Source organism: Gigantopelta aegis, chromosome 4 (genome assembly GCF_016097555.1).
Source record: "Gigantopelta aegis isolate Gae_Host chromosome 4, Gae_host_genome, whole genome shotgun sequence".
Taxonomy (NCBI): Eukaryota; Metazoa; Mollusca; class Gastropoda; order Neomphalida; family Peltospiridae; genus Gigantopelta; species Gigantopelta aegis.
Genome location: NC_054702.1, coordinates 96,042,862 through 96,067,316, shown reverse-complemented (window position 1 = coordinate 96,067,316; position 24,455 = coordinate 96,042,862). Strand labels below are relative to the sequence as shown.

Below are 24,455 nucleotides of genomic sequence, written 5' to 3'. Positions count from 1 at the left end.
CCATCGTTTGTGCTATCCTGTCTGTGGGAAGCGCAAATAAAAGATCCCTTATTGCCTATCGTAAAAAAGAGAGTAGCCTATGTGGCGCCAGCAAGTTTCCTCTAAAAAAATAAAATAGTGTCAGAATGGCCATATGTTTGACGTCCAATAGCCGATAAGATAAAACAATCAATGTGCTCTAGTGGCGTCGTTAAATAAAACAAACAAACTTTATAAATATTATGTTGTAACACGAAAATAACTGCGATTTGGCTTAGATGATAAAATGTTCTCAATTTCATGTCGGCTTTTTCTTTGACCTACAAGCCCAAATCAAAACTAAAACAATGTCTATTTCTCAAGCAGCTCGTGCGTCTTGTATCAGGGACAATAGATTGTCTGGGTCACCATAATGGATTAAGTACTAGCCAGTGAGCTGTTTGGCGATTAGTCTTCGCAATAATTATTATCTTTTGGATATAAATTAATAAATTAATACTAACTACATTTTTAGGGGTGATTTTAAAAAGTCAATGCAATAATTTGAATAAACAAAATCATGGGCTCCGTTTGTTTTGATGTTTGATCTTCTCGAGCAGTATGGTCTAATTGTGTGTGTGTGTGTGTTTGTGATCAGATGACGTCACACTGTTGCAGCATGCCACCTTCATTGTATGTGACAATCGGTTGAATCGACCGTTCCCAAGTATGCAAATCGGGCCAGTTGTTCAAAAATTAATCACTGTGTAACCATTAATTAAGAGAAATGATTAAAACCAAATATTAAATGACTTCAAAGAACAATTGAAAAATATATTAAAATTTGACTTAGAACAGCATAATAACAAATATATTAGGTAGGCCCCTGCAAAGCTTCATATATTCGATTCGATTTGAAATCATCGCGAAGCTTCGATTCGATTCAATTCGATTTTTGTGTATTCGGAATTTCGAATATTGCAGTGTACGGACAACAGACCTCTTTCACATTCCCATTGCGCATGTGCGCGAAGAGTACCATCCCTTGCCGAATTGGACGGTATCAAGGCTATATACAAATTGGGGGGCATGATCGACAGTTGTCATGAGCGTCATGAGTAGCTTCGTAGGAGCTGTGAATCTCTAGCCACTAACGTACATATTTCGTATAAGATGTTAAAATGGCTGCGAAAAACGGTCTACTTAAAGTTTACATCGGAATGGTTTAAGACCAAAAGCAGTGAAACATTAACTTAGACGAAGTCTCTGGAGCCGTCTGTCAAGGGTATTTTAACAGCACAAAATAAAAAGATTCATACAATAAAATTAACTTTAGTGGAATGTGTTTGCTACTTTTGACAATTAGAATTATAGTTAAATATTCACGCGGATTTACCACAATCTGATTAAAATTAGCTCTACTGGTCTCACCAGTAGACCTAACAGCACTGTAATACTGAACTACCGGTTGTAATGTTTGCCCAATTAATTCACTATTATCACATAACCATTCCACACAGCTAATATACCGTACAATTTTGGCAATTGTAAATTCTTATTAGAGTTCCCCTACTTTGTTTTTAAGAGTATATATGGAACTTAGCACATGTTGATAACAATGTTTACAATGTAATTAGAGAAAGGATAACTGCCACATTCAAGCAACAATGTTACAGTAGAATAATGATAATTCCAAAGGGAAGTCTATACAAACAGTTGTTAAATAATTTACAAGATTATTTTAGAAAATCATTGGACGTTCGTCATTTAAAAGAAATAACTACAATCAAAATATGTGCACATACATTAAATATAGAATTTGGCAGGTATAGAAATATTGAAATATCACAGAGAAAATGTACACTGTGACAAAAATGAAATAGAAGACAAGTATCATTTTATCCTCCAGTGCCCACGATGTAATGATTTAAGAATGAAATTTATTAAAACATATTACCACAGACGTCCAAGCGTTTTCAAACTTACCCAGCTATTAGCGTCTGACAATGCTAAAGACTTTTGTTTTGATGTTTTTACAATCTGATTAAAATTAGCTCTACTGGTCTCACCAGTAGATCTAACAGCATTGCATGGACTCCCATGTCCAGGTGACATTTCATCTATAAATAACAATTTAAATATCGACCAATTACACTTCGCCTTTTATAACATTATTCGGGAGCATACAAATTCTAAAAATATCGGTCGAGACTATTTATGCAATAGGCAAACTTGTTGGTCTATTTCAACCTTAAAAAAACAGGGGGAAAAGTGCAGTAATAAACTCTGGATTGTATACTAGCATAAACAGATTTTATGTCTATACCATCACGTTTTGTGTTTGTTTTTTCGTCTTCAAACGAATTTTATATAAAATTTTACATTGAAATTAGTTTCCGGCATACTTCGTAATTCACCCGAATCATTTCGTATACCCTCGGCATAATCTCGAATGTTTTCAAATTCTTTTCAAGTCAATGGCATGATTTTGCAAGTAAGGTTTTGATTGGTCGAATGAAAAGTCAACTGGACATGAGCTCCAACACGCTGCTGTTAGATCCACATGTAATAGTGGAGCTAATTTTAATTAGATTGGTTTTACCAGTGATGTTTAATTCTCCACATGTATCAGTATTTAAAATTTAATAAAATATGCCTCTCCTTCCTCCTAAAAAAACCCCAACAAAATCCCTAACTCACATAGACCTTGATCACAGCTCCATTTTCCCCTTATTGTTTCATTAAAGGGACATTCTTGAGGTTGCTGCAAGTTTTAACATAGACTTTTTAACGAGTGTAATTACATATCGAATATATTTTTCTGCATATAAAATATTAGTGGCTGTATATTAAATGTGTTTCTGATCGTTCTAATATTTGTACTAGGTTAAATTTCACTTTATTTCCTAAAACGTATTTTTTCGTACGTACGAAATTATTTAAAGACGAAATTCAGTTTGGGCTTTTTACAAATATTAAGACGATCAGAAACACATTGAATATACAGACACTGATATTCTAAACAAGAAAATATATTTAATATGAAAGTTTAATCGTAGAAATATTTTGTTAGAAACATCTTACAATGCAGCAAACTCGGGAATTCCCTTTAAAAAAAAGACAGTCGTACAACTACTAATCAATGTTACATGTCTGTCCACGAATTATTTATTTATGTATTTATTTATTTACTGATTTATTTATCTTATTTTATTTATTATTTTATTTTCACTATCATTTATATCAGATACATACAACTTCACTTGAAATAATAGCTGATATTTACGAAGTTTTAAAACATATATGAGCTGTCAAACCTACAACTTAGCATGACGTTAGAAACCGAGTAAATGCGGCTGTTTGCGTTGTTTGTTTTGGAGAATTTAGAAGATGACATCTTCTTCTTTACATGAAGATCAGCTTGAAGTAAACATATATCTGTATGTACAGTAGTGTTTGGTTACTACTTTGTATTTTGTACCTGAGAACATTGGTCGAGATCGTTAGCGATACCATCAGTACTTTGATACACATTTACAAGCATAGGGAGAAGTCCTATATATATCGATATGGTATGCAAGTATCACACGATTTTATAACGTGCATGATTATACATAACAAAGTTCAGCAACTTTTACAAAGTGGTAGACCCATGCAACCCGATACGATCCTAATTTGATCTTTGGTCTAACTTATGAATATTGTATATAACTTCAGGCCCATAGCCAGCATGATTAATGATTAGTGGGGTGGGGGGATCGAAATTTCATGTAAACGGAACTCATCAAACGCGAGCCGTAGGGGGGGGGGGGGGGGGGATGTATATATATGTGCATGTATATATAACCCCTTGCCAAACAATGAGATGACGCCGGTTATACACGAATACACAAACTTTTGTTGCGAAATATACGTTAACAAGTTACATTAAGTTGTGGTATGCATGTAAAATGGACTGGTCACAGAGCCACGACAAGAAACCGTTTGTTTTCAGTCGTACCAATGTATTTATAATAAAAGATACATGGCATACTTCTGACATCCCACAAACAGGATAGCATACACGACGTCCTTTGATGGAATCCTTGGTTGGGACGAGAAATAATCAAACGGGCCCACTGAGGAGGATCGAACCTTCAGCAAATGGAACCTCAGACAGACGTTCTTGCTACGTTATCCCGGTCATTTGGGGACAAGGACTTTTATATGTAAAATCCGAAGAAAAAAAAATCATTTGAGCGGAACTCTCAATCCTGCGTGGGGGGATTGTCCGATACCCCAATCCCCCCCTGGCTACGGGCCTGACATGGAACTTAATATGTTTGCTTCAAACATTCAAACGAAGTATCTTATGACTGGTACCTTATGACTGCGCATAATAAACCCTCATGAGTTTATAATAAAGAGACCATCCTGAGTTTGTAGCTATATTATCAAGCTGTCGGCTAGTCTAATATGTTATAGGCTAAATAAAACTTACATCTTTCTTAGGTTAAATAATCTTGCTTCGAATTTAAATAGCTGTATATGCAATACAGTTACATTTCTGACCATTCTTAGGTCAGTAGCAACCGAGACGTCGGAGGGGGGACTATAGCCCCACTTTTATAAACCCGGTTTAAAATATGGCTTTTGCCCCCCCCCCCCCCCCCTTACAGATTGTGCTCACTCCCCTTCCCCAACTCCAGATATCGTTCCTATGGGCCTGATTCTAATGTTTTATATACCATAGCTCAAATTTCATATGTATCGTTTAATTTTATTCCAAATACCGAACAAAATTTTAAATAACTTGGTAACAAGAAATCCCGACAAGAATCCTGAATGTAATCTGTATAATGCTTTATAAATATTTAAATCATGTTAAATGCAATAAATATCTGCATACATACACGCGCGCACAGATTAATATTATTTCAGCCTATATCCGATATTTATTGCGTATGAATCCGAACCGATGGTTTGTCAGGTGTTAACAACCAAATATTTTTTATTTCGTGATAAGCAATAATTCACAAATGTCTCCAATAAGTCTTGTTGGATGTCGACAGAATGTTCGGGTTCCCTACTGATAGAATAATTAATCATGGAGATATTCACATTCCTATTGTGTGGCCTTCCCATTGTCTATGCCCCCCACACCCCAACTTTTTGCGAGTACTCGCGGTTTGCGTCCTCAAGTTACCCCGCAACGGGCACATGCGCAGTGGAATGTGAAAGAGGTCTATTGGAAAATGAGGGACAAACTATATGGCCAACTGTTAACATTAATAAACAATAAACAAAGTGGAAGACAAAGCAGGGTCACGTGAAGTCTTTCCCACTCCTGGCTACAGTCGCGAGAGACACACTCGGCATTCAAGCTACTAACTTCTCTTCAGAAAGGGTGAATTCCACAGGCACAAACGTTATAACCGACAAACGACACTCTCTGTCTTGCCAAAATGCAGAGCACTTATATGGGATATAAAAACGCTGACCGTATCCTATCCACACTGAATCGATAATTAAGTCGGTCAATAAACATTGCTTGACTTAACGAGTATATTTCTTTTTTAATTTTTAGGATTCAGTTTTTGTATGTGCGAAGAATATCCACTGGTATTTAGTTTTGATCTCTGATTGGTGATGAGAGTTAATTTTCACTTGAATTATTTTGTGATCTAATTAAAAGCCAATAAATGATCACTTCCAAGATATTATCTTGTGTTGGTTCAACTGTTCAACCTATGTACACATTAGTACTGGTTTTCTATTTAGGGCGCTTTATTATTTAAACTTCAACCTTGTGTATTCATGTTAATCACCGTATGTACCCCCAGTGCAGTGGATATTTATATTGTCTTTCTAATTTCCTTCACTGAGCTGAATATTCCTTCATGAACTGCATCTGATACACTTGATTATTCTCCAAGGTATTCGAGATTCGAAATTCGATTCGATTCTAACATTTTTGAATATTCGATTCGAACGGAAAATTGAGATTCGCAGGGCCCTAATATTAGGCTAACCCAGCAGTAGCATAGGAAGCTGCCAAAAGGGCGGGGGGAGCACACACACCTATATATATATATTTAGAGAATAACTAAAGAGCTACGACTGTAGCCAGGAGTAGGTTATTCTCCTTAATGCCCATTGTCAATTTTAAATGATTTTTAATGTAAAAATATTCCTCTGCAGTCTATAACAAAGCCATCAGCCATTACGTCATATAATCTTACGCGCATTACATGACGTAATGTAAGTGACGTTATAGCATAACGGCGTTCTTGTTACAGCCAAATGTTTACAGTACAAAATAATAAAAATGTATTTGCATTTGAAAATAATTACTTTTATTTATTACTAAAGCCGCTGCTTATTAAACTATACCATTTCATGTTTACGAAACAAATGAGTCTATTTGTTTTTGTAAATCTTTGTAGATCGTATAACGTATGTGTAATCTGACTCATGAATGGAAACATTATATGAATGAAAGTGAAGTTCCGGCCATGCCAAGCAACCAACCAAACGTCGTGATTTTTAAGCCAGCCAATCAGTGGCTGTAGAAGCAATCTGCACACTGTGCAGAGATCGAAAAAATATTACCCTGTATATTTGACCCCATATAGGTAATAAATAATATATATATATATATATATATATATATATATATATATATATATATATATATATATATATATATATATATATCATATAATATCTTACATTTTCAGTGCAATCAAAGTATGTGATATTTTTCAGATCACATACTTTAAGAATTTCATAACTTTGCAAATTAGATGTAAATTAGTCGAGGTCTCGGCACTAGGTTTATAGACATTTAAGCAAACGTACTTGGGTGACACTCCATGATTGACGTATGCATTCATAGTCATCAAATTGAAACATTTCAATGGCAATTTGACACTGAAAGCTGTCCAGCGTTCAGAAAACAAAAAATGTTAGGCATAACTTTATTTTGATGTAAGGACATCCAAAATGACGTCATTCGGGTTTGACGTCATTTCCATTCAAAAATACACCACGCCACATATTCTTACGTCATTTTAATATCTAGTAATGGCGGAACGGAATTAAAGTTGCGTGTACAGTTTACAAAAACACGTTGTATTATGCTTGAGCTTATATGAGGCTCGCATAATACAATTTGTATTCCTAATATATGATATTGACGATACCGAAAAACACTGGTAATAACCTCTGCCTCTCTCCCTCTCCCTCCCTCCCTCGCTCTCTCCCTCCCTCCCTCTCTCTCTCTCTCTCTCTCTCTCTATATATATATATATATATATATATATATATATATATACACAGTGAAACCCCTCAACACCGGACCCCCTCTAAACCGGAATCCCCTCAAAACCGGACGTTTTCCGCGGTCCCGTGATTTACACATCTTTTAACACTATATTTTACCCCTCTAAACCGGAAACCCCTCTAAACTGAACACCGGACAAACAATTCGGTCCCAATGTGTCAACTTAGTGTAAATCCTACCCCTGAAAACCGGACGATCAAACCGATACCAATCAATATGGCGCCCATCTGTCTGTGAACACCGATGGCTAGTGCAATATGCGCATGCTCGAGATCGCTGCTATCAGTGTAATCACCGCTGCATATAGTACAGGTACCGCTCAGCAGGCAAGATTAGCAACTTGACAATAAACAATTAAAAGGACTGATCGCAAGCTTTGGTATGGAGTTAACTACTGTAAACACATTGATTGTGTTGTAATTATGGTTAACATTAGCGGAGTTCGGGTTTGGGTTAGATGTCTTTATTAAGTTACGAGTGTGTTTTAAGGTCTTAAATGTGATCCTTCACAAACATGTCTCATGATTTGCTTCAAAGATTGACAAAAATAACAGGGAATTTAATTTGCTGCCTTCCTATTGTGTGAATGTGTTGGGTTTTTTTTAAATGTTTCTTTAGCGAAATAAAGAGTAAGCAAAAGTATATGTTGGCTTTGAGTAGTCGAATAGATGTTAGTAGTGTTTCATTTTCATGTCGATTTTCAACATGACAGAACGTCCAGCTAAACGTCGCCGTGTTGAACTCTCGCTCGATGATAAACTCAAAATAATTAAAAGTTTCGAAAGTGTACCTAAACCAACGTTAAGATCTTTGAGTGAAAAGTTTAGTATTGGCAAATCAACAGTTGGAGATATCATCAAAAAACGAGAGGTTTATAAGGCAGAGTTTGAAAAGAATATTAGCGGGAATAAACGGCGGTTTAATAACGCATGTAAATTTGATAAGCTCAATGAACTGGTATGGCAGTGGTTCTGTCAAGCTCGCGCTAAAAACATCCCGATTTCTGGTCCCATCATCCAAGAGAAGGCCAGTGAATTTGCCAAGGAACTTGCAGTTGCAGATTTCAAGGGCTCGAATGGCTGGCTGGACAGGTGGAAGTGCAGGTATTCTGTGAAATGTTTCCAGGTCAGTGGTGAGAGTGCTGGAGTGGACGTGGCAGTGGTGGAAGACTACAAAGCCAGAATCCCGGATGTTGTTAGCGGCTACGCACCAAAAGACGTGTTTAACTGTGATGAAACAGGCCTGTATTTCCGCGCTCTACCCACCAAAACCCTCTCGGTGAAGGGCGAATCGTCTAAAGGATGCAAGTCGTCGAAAGAACGCGTGACTGTTATGTTTGCTTGTAGTGCAATGGGAGAGAAATTGAAGGCGCTGGTTATTGGAAAATCACAGAAACCTCGATGCTTCAAGAATGTAAATGTAGATACATTACCTGTTACCTATGTTGCCAACAAAAAGGCATGGATGACCATCGCATTATTCACGGCATGGATAACAAGTGTTAATAAAATCATGAGACAACAGAAACGGAAAATAATCATACTGTTAGACAATGCGACATCACATGGGCCAAACCTTTAACTTAGCAATGTTACTTTGAAATATCTACCCGCGAACACAACTTCACACCTTCAGCCTCTTGACCAGGGGATTATTCGCGCCTTTAAAGCCAGGTACCGCCGACACATGCTCCGCTATCTTGTGACGAGGATTGACGTTGTCGGGAATGCATCTGACCTGTGTAAACAGCTGACACTTCACGGGCTTGGAACGAAACGAAGCCGAGTACGATCAGCAAGTGTTTCTCCGTCGCTGGTTTCTCGCCGACCGACGAATCGGTGCTTGAAGACGATGACAACGACGACATTCCGTTATCACGACTAGCACGCGAACTCGTCACTGCCGATGTGGACACTGACAACTTGACCAGCTTCGACGATGACGTGCCGATTGAAGACTGCACAAACGAGTGGGAGAGAGAACTAGTGGCCAACTTCCGTGGGGATGAAATACCCAATGACGGAAGCGACAACGAATCCAAACAAGATGTATCTGTTCCGGTAAACGATCTCAGCTATCCTGACGTGTTGAACATGCTTCAGATTTTAAAGGACTTTGCAATACAGAAAGATGAACGTTTCCTATTGCATGTACAGGAATTAGAAAGTTTAACGCAGGCAACCATTGTTAAACACAGATGTGAAAGACAACAGACATCGATGGATACGTTTCTCAACGTAGGTTGATTTATGGATTGATTGACAATTTGTGGACTTTTTAATGTATTTTTTTATTCAATATTACTCCCATGGATGTTTTTATTTTTCTTTATGGAGAACGGAAGGTATTTCCGTCCAGGCAGACCCCTGAAAACTGGACACCTCTGAAAACCGGACATTTTACTTGGTCCCATGGATGTCCGGTATTGAGGGGTTTCACTGTATATATATATGCATATGCATATGCATGAATCATCAAAGGGGAGAAACAGTAACTTGGATTCTGTTCCAAGTTTCGTGCAGGTCCGTATTATCTACGCTGAAGCCTAGGAGCCCGTCAATTTTAATTTATTTCTTCTTTTTTTGTTTTTAATTAATTTAATTATTTACTTTTCTTCTTCTTCTTTTTTTTTTTTTGCTGAGGCACTATAATGGGGTGAAAGACTGAAGTACCCTAAAGTCCCCTCCTCCGATTACATGCCATATAAATGATGTTTAGACTTTGTTCTCTCTTTTTCTGTTAATTCAAGATGTCTGTGGGTGCATTCTGGGATATTTAATTTCATTATTGGGGTGTGGTTAAATTTTTTAACCATTAAATGCGTTTTTGGTTAATATATCTTGATAATTTTATTTTATTCTACAAATGCATAAAATATATCAGACACTACTATAACGGTCTTTCTTCTTTGTCTTCTTATTATTTGGCTTTGAACTTACTGTATTAAATACCTGAAAAAGATAAAGAAATCTAAAGACGGTCCAAATATCATAAATTAAAAACAAAGTAAATTAAGTGTGGATGAAACCAAACTTCGTCATTTCATTTATTTTTTACTTTATTGATTGATTGATTGATTGACTGACTGACTGATTTTTCTAGGAAGATAGGACAATTTACTGTCATCACTGCTGATAGATCGCAACAATAAATAACATCCAGGTGCGAATATAAGTATATATTTTTTTCTTTTCTTTTTATTAAGGGGATAGGGGCAATCTAAATCTGTGCCTAGACTTTATGAAAGCAGAGTATACATCTAAAATTTCAGGTGCTATATGTAGTACCGTAGCGTCATCTTCCATGTATATATTTACCTTCGGTTGATACCGTGCGCATATGGTGTCGATTTTTTTTTTTTTTTTTTTTAGATAACGTTATTCTTATCGAGTCTTATCCATTGTTGGTCCCAGCACGAGGAATTCACACCTCTAAACACCCCCCCCCCCCCCCCCCCGAGAAATATTTTGCATAGTTCGGATTGTGGTTAGGTTGTGGGGAGCATGATTGTATATAATAATTATTAATTTTGCTTTTCAAGCCTGTAACACATTTGGGTAAACAAGTTCCTTGTTCGATGATGGGGACCTAGGGACTATGCCTGCACAGTTTTAATTCAGTGTGTGAGTAGATGAATTCTAGGATATTTGATTTCATTATTCATAAATACAGTCTGATAAAATGGCCTTACAACGCGTCGTTTTAGACTGGGTTGAGGGTTATATTGCATGTTACCTAATATATCTTTTGATAATTATATTTTATTTGAACTTACTGTATTAAACACCTTGGAGGGGGAGGGGGGAGGTGAGGGTCCAGAAAGTGAAAATATAAAACAAATATAGCGTGGATGAATCCAGTCTTCAGACTGCTGTTGTTTCTCCACTCCCGCTGCACTGTGAATTTTGTGTGCTTAAAAACAAAATTTTAATAAAAATGTTGTGTGTTTTTGTTTTTGTTTGTTTTTGTGTGTTTTTTTAATCGTCACAATATTATAAATACTAAACAAAGTCAAAACTGATATATTTGAAGAAAATGACCCTAATAAAAATATAATAAAAGTAAATAACCCCAGACCCCCCCCCCCCCCCACGCATACACACAGATAGAGGGGGAGGGGGGACGACGCACACACCAGACAAACCTGCACCCAACTTCCTTTCGTAAATCGGGTTGGTAAACGCACAATTATGCATGTACGGTTATTGGAGAGAAATGGCATATTTTATGATTACACGTTTTTCCAAATTAAAATCAAATGAACATGTAAATGACAGCCCTATATAAAACCCGCACTCGATCCTTTTTTAATTGCTGACACGTTTTCAGTTATTAAAAAAAGCTCCTAGACAAAATAACATAGGACCGTTGGTAAAAAAGATAAACTAGTAAGCATACTGGTACAGGTATTGGAACACAGGTAAATGAGGCATATATATATATAATATACCCGCAACATTAACAGTTCCAGATAAATCAGGTACCCAAGTTTCATTTGGAAATCACGCCAGCTCACAATAACTATTAACAAAGGAGTTATGAAACGAAATAACAGGTGATCGTTGGTCAAATCAGCGGTAAACATATTTGTACAGCAAGTGGAGAAAGGGTAAATGGTGACTAGAGAGAATACACTAGTAACAACAACAACCCCAGATAAAACCTGTACCAAAGTTCCTTTTTGAAATTACGCCAGCTCATATATTAACAAAGCAGCACACAAACGATCGGCGATCGTTGATGAAATCGGCGGTAAACAAGTATACAATGTTACTGATACAGCTAGTAGAGAAAATGTAATTGGGGGCTAGATATAATATACCGGGCCCATAACAACAGCACCAGATAAAACCTGTATCCAAGATCCTTTAGGAAACTCACATTAATTAAACAAAACAGCTCGCAGACGAAACGATGGTTCGGATCGTTGGACAAATCGGCCTTAAAGATGATATTGGTACAGCTAGAGGACAAAGGGTAAATGGTGGCTAGAGAGAATATTCTTGCAACAACAACAACAGCCCCAGATACAACCTCTACCGAAGTTCCTTTTTGAAATCACGCCAACTCTCATATTGACAAATCAGCACACAAACAACCGGCGATTGTTGGGATCGTTGGTCAAATCGACGGTAAACAGAATGATATTGGTACAGCTAGTGAAAAGGTAAATAGGGTTAGATATAACGTATTTGCAGCAACAACATCCCAGTGTTCGAGATTAACAGTATCCCGGGGATACCAGAATTTAATTTTGGATACAAGACTTCAAGTGAAACGGTGAAAGTCATCATTTATTGGTGAAGTTAAGTAACAGTATTTTTTAGCTCTTACGCAGTCTAATGCTATGCCATAACAATATCTCCCCCAACTCGTACCCAGTCTAATGCTGGGAACCGCTAAGTAGCTGTTGGATGTTTCCTCCCTTCAAATTTTATTTGAGATATTTATTCCACATCTGCAGAAAATTTGATACAGGTAGGTTTATCATTAGTAATGTTAGAAACACTGAATTACTGCTAAGTATTAATTTATGTCAGTATTACGCAAAAATAGATGCAGCAAATCGTTTTGCCAATTTTGCCAAACTTATTTATGAATTTCATTTAAGTGGGATACTAAATTGTCAGGTGGGATACCAGATTTTGAATTATTAGTATCCAACTGGTATCCTGCTCAAATTTTTTAATCTCGAACACTGCATCCCCATATAAAACCTCTTCCAGGCACGTGTAGCACACACCCCTCCCACTTGTGGACGAATATGTACGGGTTTCCCCCCCCCCCCCATATTTAAATAAAGATTTTTTTTAATTGGCTTGTGTCCCCTCCCCCACTAGAGACTGAGCCCCCTCCATTAGAGATTGTGCTCCAAACCCCCACACCCGGATATTGTTACCACGTGCCTGCGTACCCAAGTTCCTATCGAAAATCACTCCCAACGCATTTTTATATTAACAAGGCAGTTCGCAGACAAAACGACTAACGATCATTTGTCAAATCGGCGGTAAACATAAATGTATAATGATATTGGTACAGATAGTGAAGAAAATGTAAATGGGGCCCAGAGGGAATATATCCACAATAAAAACAGCCTAAAATAAAACCGGTATTCAAGTTCCTTTTGGAAATCTATTAACAAAGCAACTTGTAGACCCGCGATCATTTGGGCCGTTGGTAAATTCAGCCACAAAAATAATGATATTGCAGGCGCGTGTGCACAGGGGTGTGCTTCAGGGCCTACCCTCCTCCCCCTTCCCGAATTTTCTTTTTAAAAAAATATTTTTTTTGCGAAGCATGACCCGACATTCCCTAAAAACATCTCTCACCAGTCTAGACACCCGTACTCAATTTTCTGCACATGTGCCTTTGTATGTTGTTTTGTAACCCCCACCCCCCATAAACTTTTTTTTTTAAACAATTGGTGTTTCACTTTTATGACTTGAAGCTGTTAATAATAATAATTTTTTTAAACATTTTTTTTTTTATGACCGCCGAAACCGCCGATATTGCCACTTTGGTTGGTTCGCGTACTGTAGGTTACATCCAGCCCCTCATGACCGATTGTCCTGCTCATAATGTTTATGTTACCTTGGAACTAAGACGGATCTTGATGATATGACTTCTCTCAGCTTTGTCTCGTAGCTGTAGAGATATATTCTGAAAAGTTGAATCCACTGATAACAATCTGCAATGAGAAAACAAAATACTTGAAATTGTTTCTATACACAGGTCTGGTTGGATTGTAGGACTTGATAGCAATGGGTATTTAATTAAGTGAGCTTGCTCGATGTGTGGTCGGTCTGGGATTGATCCCTGTGGTTGGCCCATTGGGCCATTTCTCGCTCCAGCCAGTGCACCATGACTGGTACATTAAAGGTTGTGTTATGTGCTCTCCTGTCTATGGGATGATGCATATAAAAGATCCCTTGCTGCTAATTGAAAAGAGTAGCCCATGAAGTGGCGACAGTGGGTTTCCTCCCTCAATATCTGTGTGAGCCTTAACCATATGTCTGATGCCATATAATCGTAAATACAATGTGTTGAGTGTGTCGTTAAATAAAACATTTCCTTCCTTCCTCAATTCAGTGAGTTAATACAACAAATTATTATCCATATGGTTAAAAATATCTTGGTACATATCAAAGTGTTATGTCCGACTAGAACGGGAAGTGGGACGTAACACCCCGACATCATACGATGATGTCATCAGCATTAAAGCTTGTGACAATTGAAAATTATTTCTCTTGGGACATAAACATGATATGAAATGGAAGCTCATTTTATATACTATAAATGTCAAAAAGGGTTATGATATGAACATTATGGGCAAGTTGTAGGATAAAAATAAAAATTCAGTGTGGCCCGTAGTCAGTGAGGATCGGGGGATCGTCCAATCCCCTGCAGGATTGAGAGTTCTGCTCAAATGAAAAAATAATAATCAGATTTTACACATAAAAGTGCTTGTCCCCAAATGACTGGGATAACATATCCGGGTTTGTTACCTGTCAGACTCCTCAATCACCAAATCAGTTAGAGCGGCATGGTTAAATATTAACAATGTAATATATACGGTTCAAAAAAAAAGAAATGCATAGTTAGATTAAAAGTGCATTTTATTACAAGATGTCTTCAGAAATTCAAGTCTAAACTGATAACATATCACATAGCAATATTAATGAGTTTACAAATTAGAGTGGAAGCATAGATTAACTGCAGTTATTTGTTCTTTTTTGGTCGGCCACTAATGCATGTTAAAGATTCAAACTATGCATTTCTTTCTTTGAGGAGTATATAAACAATGTAATTCAGCGAAGGTCACACGATGTGATGAGAACAATTTTGTGCAGTTGATTTCAATTTTGTCGAGTGCAAAACATTCGATTTTCCTCAGTGGGCCAGTTTTATCTTTTCACATCCTAACTAGTGATCCATAACTGGTCTATCAAAGGACGTCGTGTGTGCTATGCTGTTTGTGGGATATGGGAAGTGCACATAAAGATTCCTTGCTGTTATTTAGAAAGAGCAGCCATGTGGCGACAGCGTTTGACATCCAATAACTGCTGATTAGTAGTCAATGTGTTCCAGTAGGCTTAAATTTGTTACAATTTTTGCCATGTATCATTTATTATAAATACATTGATAAGACTGAAAACAAATGGTTTCTTGTCATGGCTTTGTCACCAGACCATTTTACATGCATACCACAACTTAATGCAACTTGTTAATGTATATTTCGCAACAAAAGTCAGTGTATTATTCTCGAGTTAAACCGGCGTCATCACATTTTTTAGCAAAGGGTGTTATATATATATATATATATACACTAAAAAATCTGGGGACATCGCGTTTGATGAGTTCCGTCTACATGAAATTTCGATTCCTCTCCCCCATCCCACTAAACTAGTTCACCACGGTAAAACATCTACGGTCCGTTTTTTAACATTTTGACATTTTTTGTTATAGCACAGCAATAAACATCACAATAATAAATATCGTGCCGGAGACGTTTATCTTGATGAACTACCGCTAAACATGCTGGCTCCGGGCCTGGGCAGGCACATGTACATGTAATATGTTGGAGTTTTATATAAATATTTACTGATGTTTAGTGGCTGTCGGTTATTACTTACTTTGTTTATATCATAAAAACACTCACTTGTCCCATCCAATATTTTCTATCTCTGAGATGAGCTGACTGCAAACAACTGAAGTCTCAGTTTGAAGTTGTGCATTCTGATGGGGCTGTTGATCCTAAAAAAAAAAAAGAAAAAAAAAAGAGAGAAACATTTCCACTGAAAATTCTCACAATTTTGGTTAAAATCATTTCAATAAAATCAAAATAATATTAACAACTGAACTTACTGGTATAGAGATCCAAAGTTTCTACATGCTAAAAAAAATAATTTGAAATTCATAATATGAAACAAAATAAACCACTAGCTCATTTTTATTTTTATGGACTTATCAAATAAGATTTTCTTCATTTCATTTCAACTACTACCAATACATGCACTAATTTATTAGTTTTTTGTTTAACACCACCACTAGAGTACACTCATTTATTAATCATCGGCTATTGGATGTCAAACATTTGCTAATTTTTGAAACATAGTTTCAGAGGAAACCCACTAATATTTTCCATTAGCAGCAAGAGATCTTTCATATGTACTTTCCACAGACAGGACAGCACATACCATGACCTTTGAGATAACAATTGTGGTTCATTGGTTGAGATGGGGGGTAAAATCCAATCAGGATCCACTGAGTTGATTCAACACTATGATATAAACATCTCACAGGCACATGTGCAGTAATTTATGCAGGGTGTGTGTGTTATAGACTGTAGGAAGCAAATTTTATAATTAGGGAAGGGGGTAGAGTCATTCTCACCCACCCTAAAAATATATTAAAAAACACAAAAAAACTGCTTGAGCAGGGAAATGGGAATTTGATTCCCGAAACCCACTGCACAAAGAAAGAAAGAACGTTTTATTTAACGACGCACTCAACACAATTTATTTACGGTTATATGGCGTCAGACATATGGTTAAGAACCACACAGATATTGAGAGAGGAAACCCGCTGTTGTCACTTCATGCAGTGTTCAAGATTAACGGTATCCCGATATCCCGGGGATACCAGAATTTAATTTTGGATACCAGACTTCAAGAACCCAGTATCCCACCGGGATACCATATAATACTAAATTCTCAGGTGGGATACCAGATTTTGAAATGTTAGTATCCAACTGGGATACTGCCCCAAAATTTTAATCTTCATGGGCTATTCTTTTTGATTAGCAGCAAGGGATCCTTTATATGCACCATCCCACAGACAGGGTAGTACATACCATGGCCTTTGATATACCAGTCGTGGTGCACTGGCTTGAATGAGAAATAGCCCAACACAAGTGCCTGATTTGAGGCCAGCGCTCTACCAACTAAGCTAGATTCCGCCCACTTCACAAACTGGAGACAGTGAATAAAGTGGAATACAATTACATTATGGAAAATATCAATTCTGACTTCAGTCATAGCAATATAATGAATATCACCAATGATGGTGTGACCATACCAAAACAATGTCTCAGAGTGCTAAATGAGTGGGCGGTTTCGGTCTCACCGTGACGACATCGTCATTATATCTCTATTAGTCAAGGTAAACACAGAAAATGGTGCAGCTAATGGACCTCAGATCAATATTAGGGATGGATTTCCAAAGTTTTGTTTGAAACACACACAATATTGATTCAGTAATTAGAATCAATCTGAGTGCTTTTCTTCTTCAAGGAGTGTGTGCAAATGAGTAATAAAATTCTAAATACAGTTAATAAATTTAATTAATGTGTACATATTATGATGTATGCATGGAACCATCAACATATGTAATACATTTCAGGGCTTTAGATTGCATCAAAGTCGAGGAGATGAACGTTGTGTCAAAATAATCACACCCAAAGTAAGTGTACAAATATGCTGACATCAAAATAATCACACCCAAAGTAAGTGTACAAATATGCTGACATCAAAATAATCACACCCAAAGTAAGTGTACAAATATGCTGACATCAAAATAATCACACCCAAAGTAAGTGTACAAATATGCTGACATCAAAATAATCACACCCAAAGTAAGTGTACAAATATGCTGACATCAAAATAATCACACCCAAAGTAAGTGTACAAATATGCTGACATCAAAATAATCACACCCAAAGTAAGTGTACAAATATGCTGACATCAAAATAATCACACCCAAAGTAAGTGTACAAATATGCTGACATCAAAATAATCACACCCAAAGTAAGTGTACAAATATGCTGACATCAAAATAATCACACCCAAAGTAAGTGTACAAATATGCTGACATCAAAATAATTCACGTCAAAACCACTGAAATGTTAAGTTTAATTACATTAAAATAAGTTGAAATGCATTTGTGAATACTGACAACTCTACATCAGCTGTTAATGACAGTACTGAACTAAAACAACCTTCCTGCGCTCAGAAAGACAAAAATTCCTGTTGTACCTAAATTAGTGACATCTACAGCCCTGAATTTTTTTTTTTTTTTTCATTAAGTCTTAGTTAAAAATCTGTTGACTTTTGGTGGTCGTTTTAATTAAGAATCATAAGCATATATTAACTTCAGAACCATATTTCCATTGCTACCTCCAACATGCTTTAATTACTATACCAAGGTGTCCATTATCAATATTGACTATTAAAAATCGAGAACCAAGTAACAGGAAATCATTGTTGTTAATGGATAGGAACACATTAGTAGAAAGGTGCATCTAGATTTGTTTTATGTGGGCTGACACATCTTTTGGGACTGTTTTCTTCAGACAAATATTTCAACATGATTGTATAAATGCAATTATATAAAAATAGAAAGTGCACACAGGAAAAACATGGTTAAAGCACAAAACAAGACAGAAAAGAATGTTTTGTTTAACTATGCACTCAACACATTTTTGTTACGGTTATGTCGCGACAGACATATGGTTAATGATCATGTAGATAATTATTAAAGTTTGTTTTAACAACACCACTAGAACACATTGATATATTAATCATCGGCTACACAGATAATGAGGGAGAAAACACATTGCTGCCATGCAATTGGCTACTCTTTTCAATTAGCAGCAAGGGATCTTTTATATGCAGTATCCCACAGACAGGATAGTACATACCACAGCCTTTGTTACACCAGTTGTGGGGCACTGGCTGTGTGTGAAACAGCCCAATGGGTGTTCAGGTCATAACTAGTCTAAATTAAGTGAGGTGGCAGTACAAAATAAGCTGGGAACAGTACTTAATAGAATACATTTTCCATGTGAACAAAAAGTGCACTTAGAAATAAAAGAGGCACTTTTTCAATTCTTTCTGGGGAAGGAAGGAAAGGAAAATGTTTTATTTAACAACGCACTCAACACATTTTATTGACGGTTATATGGCATCAGACATATGGTTAAGGACCACACAGATACTGAGAGAGGAAACCCGCTGTTGCCACTTCATGGGCTACTCTTTTCGATAAGCAGCAAGGGATCTTTTATATGCACCATCCCACAGGTAGGGTAGCACATACCACGGCCTTTGATATACCAGTCGTAGTGCACTGTCTGGAACGAGAAATAGCCCAATGGGCTCACCGACGGGGATCAATCCCACACCAACCATGCATCGAGCGAGCGCTTTACCACTGGGCTACATACCGCCCCCATCTTTCTGGGGATGCTAGTGTACTAATTTTAAATGAATATTTTAGTACCACATGTAATTAGAATCTAAAATGTTAGAGTATTTGCTTTCAAATTATGAGACATCCAATATACATTTCAGTAAAATAAAACCTTACAAAAATATCTGTTACATGGTTTTAAGTAAAATACCTGTACTTACCAGCAAATTTTTTAGATCTTGTAGAAATGAAGGCAAATCGGCAGCTTGTGATAATCTCTGAAATCAACAGCGGACAATATTTCAAAATCTTAGGTAATCAGAACTCAGTTCACCTAGGTAACTGATTGTTTGGTTACATGTAATGCATTTACATGAATAGCAAATAAAGTTCTGATGATCCTGAAATTTCTTTTAGAATGTCAAGGTTAATTACTATGTAACCAATTCATGTGAATTCAAAGCTACATGTGGACTAGGATTGGTGGGCCAATTGGGCTATTTCTCGTTCCAGCCAGTGCACCACGAGTGGTATATCAAAGGTTGTGTAATGTGTTATCCTGTCTGTGGGATGGTGTATATAATAGATCCCTTGCTACTAATGGAAAAATGTAGCAGGTTTCCTCTCTAAGACTATATGTCAAAATTACCAAAAATCTGACATCCAATAGACGATGATTAATAAATCAATGTGCTCTAGTGTTGTTATTAAACAAAACAAACTTTAACTCTAAAACTATATGTCAGAATTACCAAATATGTTTGACATCCAACAGACGATGATTAATAAATCAATGTGTTCTAGTGGTGTCGTTAAACAAAACAAACTTTAACTCTAAAACTATATGTCAGAATTACCAAATATGTTTGACATCCAACAGCCGATGATTAATAAATCAATGTGTTCTAGTGGTGTCGTTAAACAAAACAAACTTTAACTCTAAAACTATATGTCAGAATTACCAAATATGTTTGACATCCAACAGCCGATGATTAATAAATCAATGTGTTCTAGTGGTGTCGTTAAACAAAACAAACTTTAACTTTTCAAAGCTAAGTAACTGACATGTGAATAAAACAACAGTTCGCTTGAAATACTGTTCTAAAACAACATGCTTCAATCAACTACATTCAACTTTCTTAAACACATATCATATTATGTATACACATGTACAGGATACAAATAATGACAGGAATGTGATCAGGAGAAACCAATCCCTTTATCCTATCGCACCAAAATTCTGCAAAACTGTCCCAACACTGTCATGACAAGTTAATGGCAGTAACCAGCATTTTGTTACCAATCATAACAAATAGATAGGACCTACCTGTTTTAAGATGGCTGAATGTCGTGAAAGAATTTGAGCTAGTCTCCATTCACATTTCACTGTTGCATCTGACAGGTTTCCTGAAGACGGAAGACATATACATAGTCTCAAATCCTTACCCTGAAACAAAAATACGCATCTTTAGAACAAAGGTACATGTAACACAAACTAAACCAGGCACGGCTGAAGCAAGTAGACATTGGGGGAGCTGACTGAGATCGAGGGTGCAAAGCAAAGTTTTTAGGGGGTTCGGGGGTATGCATTTTGAAAACTAGACATCCTGAAATGCAATTCCCTGCATTCTATAAGTAAAATTAATCTCTGTCTTAAAATTTACTATCAATAGTATTTTTTATTCAGAATTATTGGAGAGGCCAGAGCTCTCCCCCCCCCCCCCCCCCCCCCAACCACAACCTCCTGCTCCGCAAATGTGCACATTAGTGGGCTTCTAGTTTAAAAGTATGACATCATCGCCTGTCAGGGCTAGCTTTGGAAGAAAATTTCACCAAATTATTTCTTAAGCTTAAAAAATTTAAAGTTATTTTCTAGAAATTACTACATGAAATTATTTCACCAAATTAAAATAAAATGCCAGAGCTAGCCCTGCCTGTGTATATTTCTCTGCTTGAAGCAAGAGTATGTTGTCTTGAACATTATATTTCAAAGTCTCAGAATGAATGAAAAATGGAGTGCCTAAATTTCCTTTGAATTTCCATGTCGGAGATCTGGCAAAGATTTCGACTACAATACCATTACATGGCAGCGAGCAGAATCTGAAAAATATTTTATAAAGTTAAAGACATGACCTTATTGTATGTTTCAGGTAATACCCCCTCCCCACCCTTGACTGTACCAATAAACAAACTATAAAGCAACATTAACAGAATTGCAGTATGTGGTTTATAATATGTACAGACTCTGGGGTAAAATCCAAACATTGACAGAAGATATAAACACTTAGTGTTTTTGTTTTGTTTTTAATATTCCTCCAGAATGTACATGTATATCCTTGATAGAAAGCTGTCCTATTAACAAGAAAAAGCTACTGTGCATGCTCATTGCAGTCATCTGATGCATTTGTCATTGTTAGTTACTTTTCTTACTTTAATTGTGGTTTCTGATGTCAAAATAATATGCTGTAACCTATGATTGTTAATTTGTAACCTACCTAAAAATCATCCCATATATGTTATCTCAAAATTTTTATTTTTTTAAAATAAATAGAAAGAAGTGATTGTAATTAGTTATATTTTAGAAAGTGTATATTTTCAGTTTTGCTTAACATAGCATCGTAGTGCAAAAAAAATCGAGTAAAAAACTAAATTCTGCCCCACCCCCACTTCCCCTGCACTTTGTTCATTACTTGTTGATTGAGGCTTGCTTTGTTTTGTTATGATGTAACTAAATATTGTTCTTACAGGGTTTTCAATGGGGAACTGTTTTCAATATAGGATAGTCTATGTTATATTTCTGGATTCTATCTCATTATCTTGTGAGGGGCAGGACGAAGCTCAGTGGTAAAGCGTTCGCTTGATGCACGGTCGGTCTAGGCATTGGGCTATTTCTCGTTCGAGCCAGTGCTCCGCAACTGGTGTAACAAAGGCCGTGGTATGTACTATCCTGTCTGTGGGATGGTGCATATAAAAGATTCCTTGCTGCTAATCGAAAAGAGTAGCCCATGAAGTGGTGACAGTGGGTTTCCTCTCTCCATATCTGTGTGGTCCTTAACCATATGTCTGATGCCATATAATCATAATTAAAATGTGTTCAGTGCATCGTTAAATAAAACATTTCTCTGCAATTAAGGAATACTGCTACATGTAACTTCACAGCCTGACATACAGGCATATAGAGACTGTAGTTAAAAGCAAACACTTACTCCAGTGTGAACGAAGCCATCATAAACCAGTCTCTCATTATCTTGAGGAATCAACAAGGGGAAGATTTCAAGACAGCTGAGCTCATCTTGCTTATTCATCTTCTGAAAAAGTATAATACATTACTTTCATTTGTGCCACGCTTAGGTGGTTTTTCCATTCATAAAGTGTGCAATAAATATGTATAACTGTACACGTTTCAAACCCCACCCCTTACTGAGCAAAAACGTCTTTATATCGCATCATGCAATGTCACTTTACCGCATAAACATAAGAGTGGTTATTTGCATTTTCGATCAGGACAATCAGCTGTCGATCAAAATACTGATGGTGTGCATGATAACCATACATACCATTTGTACATTTATGCAGCACCAGGATGAAACTCAAGTTCAATTTTATTAATATATTCCATAAACAGATCCCATAATCAGAGAATAATCACGAGTTCTGAGCCTTTAGCACAATGCTTATGGTTTGAAAATCGATGGTGAGCAAGAAACTGCTCTCCTAAAATTATGTTTAATTTCCAGTCATGATTATCCCATTGTGGAGTTGATACCAGCTATAAGTATGAAAATACATAGGCAGAAATGTTAATTAATTAAAATATAATAATAATAAAATTTTAAAAAGTAAAAATCATCACTGGTAATATATCCTTGCAGATAGAATGTGCTAAAAACTGAAGCATTTTGCATAACTGCAACATTTTACAGTTAAAGTTTGTTTTGTTTAACAACACCATTAGAGCACATTGATTTATTAATCAATTAATTTATTTATTTATTTTTCCTAATGCAGCAAGGGATCTTTTACCATGATGCACTTTCCCACAGACAGAAAACCATAAACCACATCCTTCGACCAGTTTTGTTGCACTGGGTGGAACGAGAAAAAACAGTCAGAGGAAACCCGCTACATTTTCCATTATTTTATTTCATTTCAACTTATTTTCGTACTTATATCCAATTAAGGTTCAAGCACGCTGTCCTGGACAAACCTGAGCTATCTGGACTGTCTGTCCAGGGCAGTGGGTTAGTTGTTAGTGGTTAGTGAGAGAAAAAGAGAGTTGTGGTCTTACTCCTACCCACTGAATTGTTAAAACTCACTCTGGGTGGGAGCCGATACTGGGCTGCGAACCCTTTATCTACCAGCCTTATGTCCGATGGCTTAAACACTCCCTGCCTGGCAAGATGTTCCAAATATCTGGCTTTAATCATCGATTCTGGTTCATGAGTTATCGGACTCGTAACAAAATCACCACCAGATGTCTGCCATGTAGGTTTATGTTGTCTTCTGGTTGATCTTCTCGGATTAACAGCAGGTTCATTAACAGATGCCACAGTGGGTTCATCGGCAGATGCCACAGTGGGTTCACTAGCAGCTGCCACAGTGGGTTCATCGGCAGCTGCCACAGTTGGTTCATCAGCAGCTGCCACAGTTGGTTCATCAGCAGATGCAGGGGACAATATTTCGAAATCTGAGGTAACCGGAAGTCAGTTCACGTGGTTTTTACCTAGGTAACCAATTGTTCGGTTACGTGAATTATATTTGCTTAACCCGTGGGTTACCTGATTGGTTACTCCAAATTTACGTTGAAATTATATTTTAAATACATTGTATTTAGCTCAAACATAAAGTAAAAACAAATACAAAATAAAACATTTTACCAAAACAAATTTCTTTAATGCTTGCTAAAGTTAACAATATTATAAAAGAACTGAATATCAGCCCCAGTATTGAAACAAAATACAGGGACGTAACCAGACATTTTTGT

At 36.7% G+C, this 24,455-nt stretch overlaps 1 protein-coding gene across 5 annotated transcripts in view; it reads right to left on the bottom strand.

Moving 5' to 3' along the window:
- The window catches only part of LOC121371479 (E3 ubiquitin-protein ligase FANCL-like), a 55,935-nt gene that overhangs the window by 19,526 nt on the left and 11,954 nt on the right, over positions 1-24,455 (bottom strand). For 4 of the 5 annotated variants that reach the window (XM_041497404.1, XM_041497402.1, XM_041497401.1 and 1 more), the window contains 5 exons: positions 22,678-22,779; positions 20,799-20,918; positions 19,693-19,749; positions 15,942-16,036; positions 13,874-13,970 (listed from right to left, as the gene is read on the bottom strand). In XM_041497404.1, the coding sequence (XP_041353338.1) occupies positions 13,874-13,970; positions 15,942-16,036; positions 19,693-19,749; positions 20,799-20,918; positions 22,678-22,776 (468 nt within the window). In that variant the 5' untranslated portion in view covers positions 22,777-22,779. The remainder of the gene's footprint in view (positions 1-13,873; positions 13,971-15,941; positions 16,037-19,692; positions 19,750-20,798; positions 20,919-22,677; positions 22,780-24,455) is intronic. The other variant, XM_041497405.1, reaches the window with a different exon arrangement.